This window comes from Squalius cephalus (assembly GCF_949319135.1).
Source record: "Squalius cephalus genome assembly, chromosome: 15".
In the NCBI taxonomy this organism is placed as follows: Eukaryota; Metazoa; Chordata; class Actinopteri; order Cypriniformes; family Leuciscidae; genus Squalius; species Squalius cephalus.
In genome coordinates this window covers 20030847-20040118 of record NC_137136.1, presented here as the reverse complement: position 1 = coordinate 20040118, position 9272 = coordinate 20030847, and the positions used below count along the sequence as shown (strand labels likewise).

At 38.4% G+C, this 9272-nt stretch overlaps 1 protein-coding gene across 6 annotated transcripts; it reads right to left on the bottom strand.

Annotated features, from left to right (window-relative positions):
• Positions 1-710: 710 nt before the first annotated feature.
• On the bottom strand, positions 711-9200 carry u2af2a (U2 small nuclear RNA auxiliary factor 2a). 6 transcript variants are annotated; one of them, XM_079895454.1, is made up of 11 exons: positions 8020-9200; positions 7082-7238; positions 6897-7003; positions 6203-6354; positions 5875-5991; positions 4324-4492; positions 4141-4220; positions 2936-3058; positions 2524-2631; positions 2164-2415; positions 711-2066 (listed from the first exon to the last, which is right to left on the bottom strand). In XM_079895454.1, exons 1-11 carry the CDS (start codon positions 8066-8068, stop codon positions 1932-1934), a joined length of 1449 nt encoding a protein of 482 aa, XP_079751580.1. In that variant the 5' UTR covers positions 8069-9200; the 3' UTR covers positions 711-1931. The 6 variants fall into 6 exon arrangements, with proteins under 6 accessions (XP_079751580.1, XP_079751581.1, XP_079751582.1 ...); XM_079895455.1 differs by having other exon boundaries at positions 2524-2610; XM_079895456.1 differs by having other exon boundaries at positions 4354-4492.
• Between the last annotated feature and the right edge of the window lie 72 nt (positions 9201-9272).

The following is a 9272-nucleotide window of genomic DNA, read 5'->3' as shown; positions in this document are numbered from 1 at the left end:
TTACTATAGTAAGTACATGTAACATATGTAACAAGGACACTGTAAAATAGTGTTACCGAAAAAACATTAAAGTAAATACATTAAAATGGTTCTTTTTTGGTGGGAGGGCACATAAGTGATAAACAGAAGTACCGGGCTGACTGAACCAGATGATTTTTCTGTTGAGCTTGTGAACAAATTTTTCCTGGCTCCCTGAAAAGTACCGGTCAATAGGTTTGAAACAATTTTTTCACAAAAAAACAACAACAAAAAAACAAGGAACTCCCGCACACTATCAATACTTGCAAATGTATATCAAAATTTTATTAGCAACGTTTCGGTCTCACGACCTTCATCAGGGAAAATTTTCATGTTGTACAATTTTTTTCCACAACATGCATCAGGTGGTCCGTAATTGTGCCAATGACAACTGAGACTACGAGACAGTGTTTTAACCAGTTATGTTATTCGTTTTCTACATAATTTTTTTTTATTATATTCACATACCCTTGGTCAAGCAGCTAAAAGCAGTTTATTATAATCGATTAATATTAACCACCCAATAAATAACTTCCCCCTCAGTCTGTGCAGAGGACTTTTTTTACTCCTGGATTTGTGAAGCACATTTAACTCATCATAATCTCTAATTCTCTGCATTTCATAGTTTTCAGTCAACCCATAGAAGCACATGAATATTGGTAATCAACATATTTCATTGATATTTTTTCCTGTTTTCTTTTTTTATTTGAGAAAAAATCAAATCAACAACACTCTATCCCAATTCCCCACCCGCCAGCCCCAAATAATGGCCCCGCCCCGAGTCTAAAAACAGACTGACTACAGACTAACCCATTGCTCATAATACTCAGATACCGAATCTGCGATAAACTAGTTAGAAGTGAGCAGTGCCTGTTAGCACTATCTGCTGGCAGAATACAGATGCAGTGTGTTGCGATTCAATTCAAACGCATTTGGTTTATTTCACCAGATTGTTTCTCTGGTCCTCATACATAAATGCATTGTATTAAATCAACTCAGCTTATTACAGTTTTAAAAAAACAGCAGTGGACAGTTAGATACAGAATCAGAATGTATAAAAAAAAAAGAAAAAAAAAAGAGACAAGTTTCTTTTTCACTGTGTATAAATTTGTTTAGATGGGGCCAGGAAAATAGGGTTCACAAGAAACAGTACAACTATTATAAAAGGAAGGAGAAATAGCAGGAAAAGAGAGGAGGGGCAAGATAGAAGACAGTATAGACTTAATGGGTAATATTCACCCTCTACAAGATAAGATGCCTGTAACAGCTTTACCTCATACATGTGTGGTGTCAAAAGACAATCCAGAAACTCATCTGGCTTTTTAAACTCTGCACTTTTACACAGGAAACCTCATTTCACAGCCTAAATAAAAACCATATCAAAATAACAAAGACTTCTCTCCTCAAATACCCCCTCTCACCTTCTTGTTTGAGTGTAACATTCATTTCTGCTGTTGTCATCATTTCTCTTCCCTCACTTGCTCCTTTAAATCCTCCTCTCACTCCTATCTGACCAGTCTGGCTCAAAGTGTGAGCTGTACAGATGATAGAGCAGGTATTTAAAATTGAGGGGAAAAAAACTGACACGAAAAATCACTATTCGCCAAAATTAAGCTGGAAATTTAGTGGCATGTCTAATTGTATCCTTTTCTGTAGACAATGACATAGTACGGTCTATTTTCCCATCTTATAGCTTTGCACATACTTCAATGTTCCCATCAACAACATAAAAAAACATGACAAATAATTGGTTCGCTACATTCTGACCAATCACAAGTCATGTTTTTAGTCTGCCAGATTTAAAAAGAAAGCTCACACCCTCTCAGACCTCATAAACCTACAAAATAAGGGGTTTCCGAGAGACTGATATCACACCCATCTGCGTCTCTCTCGCTCTTGATTCAGTCCAGTCTCTACCAGAAGTCGCGGCGGTGATAGGCATCAGGGTCGCAGTATTTAGTCACCACCACTCTGTTGGCAAATTTCCTTCCTGTTAAGCCTTGCATTGCCTTCTGAGAGTCAAACACTGACATAAACTCCACAAAGATCTAAGGGAAAAAGAGAGAGGAAAAAAAAACCCATAGACAACAGTTTTAACAAATTACTTTTAAATTTGACATTGAAATGTACATGTATTTATCAAACCTTTCCAGTGCCAGGAACTTCCAGGCCGTCTACAGGGCGTGGAATCTCGATGCTCTTGACCTGACCGTATTTAGAGCACTCGTCTCTGACGTCTTCCACGATCTCCTCATACTCGTCATCATCCAGCAGCTCCTCTGGAGCCACCATGTTCATCAGACACAATACTTCTGTGGGAATGCCACCCATCTGAGTCACCGAGCTGTTCATGAGACCTGGAACTTGAAGGGTAACTGGAGTCTGGTTAATACCAGTCTTCAGATAAAAGAAAGCGGGGATGGGAGTGAGAAATAATAGGAGATTCAGCACATCAACCACACACAAAGGTACTCAAAACATGAATGCATTCACACCGTCCCTCACCAGTGTGGTGTTCTTGGAGCCGACGCTTGCTCTCTGAACCAGGAGTTTCTTGTCCCCCAGCTGCATCCCGTTTAGCCCCGCGATGGCCTGTGACAGTGAACAGTGTGCCTTGGAGAGGTTAACATGGATGTCAATTAACAGCTCTGACACGCCTCTAGCTCATTTCTGTTTTCTGACCCATGGATAAATCCTGGCCAAATTATTTCATTCTAATGGATCTACAGATACAGCCCATATTAAACAGAATATGTAATATATGTACATATATGTAATGTGATGAAGCCCATTACATGCAGAGGAAAAAGGTAAGTGTTGGGTGATAGTGTTGTGCAGATAGTGTTGTATAAGCTTATGTTATTTGCTGGGAGTTGACAGACTGATTATGTCATTTTAATGCTTGTGTTTTTATCACCTGGTCGCTGATATTGACGTCAACATATTCACAGAAAGCATAGCCCTTAGAGAGGCCTGTAGCGCTGTCTTTGACCAAATTAAAAGCCTTCAGAGGACCAAACGATGTCAGCAATTCTTTCACCTGTGGAACAGAGAAAAATCATTAACTTAAAATTACTTTGATATAAATATTATACATGTGTGAATATTCACAGAACTGGAGTAATGGCTGCTGAAAATTCAACTTTGCCATCACTGGAATAAGTTACATTTTAAAATATATGCAAATAGAACACACGCATTTCAAACAAAAGAAATACTACTACAAATTGTAATACTTAACAATATTACTGTTGTTACTGTATTTTGTCAAATAAATACAGCCTTGGTGAGCGTAAGAGACTTTTATCATAAACTATCATAAATTAAAATATAGATTTTTTTAAATAAATGCATTTTTTACAATGACAAGCGGTTTCTTGCGAAATTAGGTTACTTTTAAATGGTTGCCACGTGTTGATTTTTTACCACGGCATAAAGGTTTGACATATTGCAAAAATTAGATTTGCCTGAAATATTTTATATTCTACCAATTATAAAAGTGTGCTAGATGTTATTTGCCTGAAATATTTTATATTATAAAAGTGTGCTAGATGTTAAGTTTTGTGAGTCGTCACTTTGTGCTCCTGCGAGCTCCTTTATGAAAACTATACTGTATTTTAGGGACAGTGTACGAGTGACATTTTAAATTTTGATATTTGGGCTATTTCTGATTGGCAACTGGGCTAGATTTGTTACGCAGACATGGCAACCATGCAAACATGTGAACTTAAAGGCTTTAATTTCGTGGATGCATCTGTTCTGAGGAGCATGGAAAGTTTTTATATTTCCTTTAGTAAAGTATTAACCGCTTCTTCACTTTAGCACAGTCAAACGATTAGCATATCTGCCAATATCATAATTAATATGCTAATATCAAAAGCTATCATAATCACATTGTTGTAGTTGGTGTTGTCATCAGGGGTTAAGGACCGCACAGCCACTAAAAACAACAAGCCATGCCAAGTTATGCAAAAACTTTGGACAAAACAATTCTACTTTAATTACACTCAGAATAATGGCAGATAAAACATACTGGGAAATCAGTTCTGCCCAATCAATAGTTAGCTCAGCAGCCCTCAGTGACCGGAACTTGCTGCCACATAATACTATTTTAATACGAACCTGGTCATCGTTGAGGTAATTTGGCAGACCGCCAATAAAGAGTTTATGGGCCGAATCAGGCACCACCGTGGAAACGACACCTAGGGAGAGAGAACCAGAGTGTGACCAAAAATGATCCATATTAAATCAATCACTATAGTTTCAATGAAATTATGACTGAAGAGAGCAAAACATTGAGCGTACAAGAATTGGGGGAGCAAAAGAGTGACGTGCCTGGGACATAGACACTGGGATTCTCACTCATGCCGGGCAGAGGCTGGTAGTCGTGTGGTCGGCGAATCTTCAAACTCTGTCCCTGGAAAATGATGCCATCAAATGCCATGGCCTGTGTAGTCTCATCCACTGAGCGGAACTGTATAAGCAAACATAAAAATAACATTCATATTATACTCCCACAGTGGTGTAGTCTAGTTTTTTGTAGTGAGTATACTCTAATATAACCCCCCCCCCCCCCCCCCCCCGCATACTCACCCATCCCAGAGCGTCACCCCATAAGCACCACCACACTCACTAATGCATACAGTATGCATCGACATGTAATTGAGAGCATTATGAAATACTAAGTGTTATCAACATGTCAATTTATTATAAGCAACACAAGACTTTAACAGCCAATGACATTTACAGCTGGGGAGACTGGACTGATTTTCTACTGTTTAGTGTTAATCACCATCTAACTCAGTCAGTTAAGAGCTACCTTTAGCCTTAGATGTTATATGAATACGGTCCCTGAAGCACAGGTTTTATCAGCTGACAATTTTCAACAATTTTTTTTTAAAGCATTATAGGCACAAATACAAATTTACTTTTAGAAATGGTGTTTTTGAAAAATTTGTTATTTTAAAATACATTTTACTGTGCAATTTCTTTCTAATTAATTTGAGTTAGACCGAACTTTTATTTTGGTGGGTTGTAGACATTTGAGTTTCTGTGTGTTTTAATAAACTATTATTATTATTATTATTATTATTATTATTATTATTATTATTAGGCCTGAAGTATACTCTGTGCAATAGTAATATATTTCTGTTATAATTTCTTCAAGTTATACAGAACTTTTATTTTGACAGGTTGTCGTAAAGACATAACAGTTTCTGTGTGTATATGAAACGAATGAATGACGATAGTTTTATCAAATTAAATGGTGAAATTCTCATCAAGTGACTCTCATAGCAGCTCTGCGATGAAATGCACATGTGTAGCTTACATCATGTCTCAATACAGTGAAACGCTGAAAACCCCACGAGCGTGAGTCACGCGTGCTTCTGTGTGTGTGTGTGTGTGTGTGTGTGTGTAGTGGAGCACACACTGAGCGCTCATTCCCAGAGACGCGTAGAACAATTGCAGTCTCTTTTAACTTTAATATTCATAGACACTAGTCCATATCGAGATTTGATTCATTGTACAGCAGCTACTTTTGATTTATTCATTCAAAAATAGCCAAATTCCGTGACGTTCTGCTTTATATAGCAAGTTCCATTTGTGACTGGATTCCGCGATTCGATCCGTCGCTTCGCAAACACAGACGGGGTGAATTTATGAATGAAAGTGTGAAAGTTCTGACACAAAACGAAGTTGATACGTATCCTCACGCTTTTTTTAAGTGGGTATACGCAAATCCTTGGCCTTTTCTAGTGGGTATACGGCGTATACCTGCGTATCACGTAGACTACACCACTGTACTCCCAAAATGTTGGGAAAAAAGAGGGTCTACTGCTCAGAATGAAGACTGACCTCCAGAAAGGCAAAATTCTTGTCCTGGTTGATCTGGACAGCAAGAACTGGGTTTCCTGGGGCCTGAGTCAGGCCACCCAAACGCATCTGAGCATTGAAGAAGTCCATCATAGACTCCTATATTTATTTATGTATAAAATAAAATAAAAATTAGAGAGCACTGCTATTATCATACTGGAGCAAGAACAAAGAAAAACATAAAACAAAAGAATTTGTTGTACAATGATTTAAAAAATACAGTTGGATTCACTGTAACGTTGACGGAAAGATCATCACACGTTCCACTACACCAAAATACTAATGGATTTCAGATAATAATGAACCTCACCTCTGTGATGCCAAATGGGATGTTGCCCACATAGAGCCGCCGGGCCTGTCGAGTCATCTGACTGCCCACGACAGGAACAGGTGTTGGGGTCACAGCCAGACCCTCAGGGGTCATTGTGGGCAGCAGAGCAGTGGCCGGGATCTGACCAGCAGCTGAAGTCGAAGAACAAGGTTTACAAGTGTTAGACATGCGTATTCCTGTGATGGCAAAGCTGAATTACTCATCAGTTACTCAATAAGTCATCAGTATTACCTGATTCTTGAGAAATTATTGCAATATGCTGGTTTGGTGCTTAAGAAACATTTTTCATTATTAACATTATTATAAACAGTTGTCCTGCTTAGGCTAATATTTTTGTGGAAACTGTGATTTTTTTTTTTTCAGGATTCTTTGATGAATAGAGAGATCAAAAGAACATCATTTATTTGAACTGATTTTTATGTAACATTATAAAATGTCTTTACTGTCCCATTTGATCAATTTAATACTGAGCAAGTAGTAATTTCTTTCAAAAAATGTTGAAATGTTGAAAACTGATCCCAAACTTGTGAACAGTAGAGTTATAAGCTTTAATTACAAGTCGTTCAATCAGACAATTTTAAGGCAGTACATAACCAGAAATAACTGCATTAAGATGAATCACAGCAGGAGTAAACGGGGTTGGAGAAGGAAAGAATGAAAAACAGACTCTTACCCTGCATGGCTTTGTACTGCATGGGTGTGATGTGTTCAAATCCAGGAGGAGGAACATCCCAATATTTTTTCACTTTAATTTTTTTCTTCTCACGGTGTGGGGAGCGACTGCACAGGGAGAAAGAGAAACCAACGATGACGCTATTTGAAATGACCCCTAAGAATTGACATTTTTTCCCCACGTACCTGCGTCTGTGTCTGCGGTCCTTGCTATCTCCATGACGTTCTCGGCTGCCTCTCCTTTCTCTGTCACGGTCCCGGCTCCTTCTCTTCCTGTCCCGGTCTCTGCTACGACTTCTCGAGCCACTGCGCCGGTGGTGCTTGTTCTCCTTGTCTCGGTCCGCTGCACATTTGAGTTACACAGCAATGTGCAAAACATGAATACAATGAGCATTTTCTTCAATTCAACATATATGTTTATTCAAACTTATATCTGCTTGCAGCTCATCTAAGCACCAGAGTCAGAAATTGTATTTGTTAAAGTAATATTTGGTGTACAAAATGATATTTTGTACATTAATGAGGGCATATATTTTTGAAATGGGATGTTGTCTATATGTGGGGAAAGGTTTCAGTTATTTAAAATGGTCACTGTGATATTTCAATTCTTAAAGGGACAGTTCACCAAAAATTTTAAAATCTGTATTGTTTACTCACCCTCATGTTATTCTAATGTATGACTTTCTTCTGTGGAACATAAAAGAATATATTGATGAATAAATTATGAATTCTAATTTTTGGGTGAACTATGCCTTTAACTAAATATAACTAGATAACATAAGGCATAGATGCCATTTTAATTATCACATTTTTTTATCTAAGCCCTGGTGATGTTTTAACACTGATCAGCACTAACCCGCTAATATTTCTGCATGCATACATCAACATAAAGCTCAATATCTCGGTGAAACCATCCACCAAACACACATCCTCTATAAATTAGGTTTGCAAAACACATAAGACAGGAGCACTAACGTTACATTTGTCTGGTTTTCTCCTGTGCAATATGATGCAGACCACCCTTCAGGCTGCAGGAAACAGATCCACTCACTGACCACTACCACATCAACTGTAACACTTGTCCAATCCCTCACTTTCATTACAATTATACCTTTATTTCTCACCTTGCTTATTTTCGGTTAGCTGTCTCTCAAACTCGTCAAAATCTGACATTTTCCAGCAGCTCCAACACGCCGACTGAGGGTGAGGCGGGCTAGCTTGAAGCTAGCAATTCGGTGGCTGCGAATTTCTCACAAATAAATAAATAAAGTTCACACCAAGCGTGAAGCGTTAAGAAACGACAGATTTTCTAAGGGAAAAATGCGACCCTGGGAAAGCAAAGCGGAGTTTAATAAGAGCAGCAGGAGTCGAGCTGGAGTCTTCCAGAAGCGCTCAGAACATACAAAGACTAGCATGAGGAAAACGTGCTTTAAAAGAGACCTAGAGTAAACACACACATGCACCAGATGATGTGCTGGAATAAACGAGGGCTTTGCTCGTGGAAGAGCTCATGTATTCCTCAAAAACATCGAGATAGGTTAAATAGACCCTATATTTTCCACAAAATCTGTGAAACGCCAAGGCCGTGAGAGTGCGCCCACTAAGGTCAGTGGCCACTCCCAAACACTTCCGGGTCAATTTTAAATATCAAGCCATTAAAATATTATATTATAACGGGTATCTATTACTGTTACTGATTTTTAGTATTGCATGCATGCATTTAAAATCATTACATGTAAATTCATATGTTCAGTACAAAAAATAAATAAAAGAAAAAACTACACTGAATTGATTTGAATCTTACAACGCCCTCTAATGGATCTGGATGGCAGTGAACACTGAACAGTGGTTGGGATTTTGATTCATCCCATTGACTCGAATCTTTTGAATCTATCCATTACATTGTTTCTTTCAAATTCAGTGCTCCTTTCTGTCGGTTACACACCGTTACGCCAAAGGGTATTTTTGTGTGTTGGGGTTATAGGTGAGCCAGTGAATCATTTACTTAACCGATGCATTATTCATTCAGTTCGTTCACAAACGAGATGACTCGTTCAGTACTGCTCCGGCTCGAGTCTCAAAACACAAAATAGATTCTTTCAGTGAAGGGGGCGGATTCGTTGAGTATGTCCAACCAACGAAATTCTCATTTACAGACCTTACTCGAATTCTATTGGCTCTTGCTATAATCATTCTTTAAATGGAGCTTGTTGAAGAGAACGATTCCTTCTGAATCGTTCATTTGAAAGATTGACTCAAAATCACGAGCAAACACCACTAGTGGCCTCTTATGTGGGGGTTTGCGTAACAGCGAGTGAGCGAATCGTGCTGCATTGTTGTAATAATAATCAAGGAAATATATCTTTCAAGGGCACAC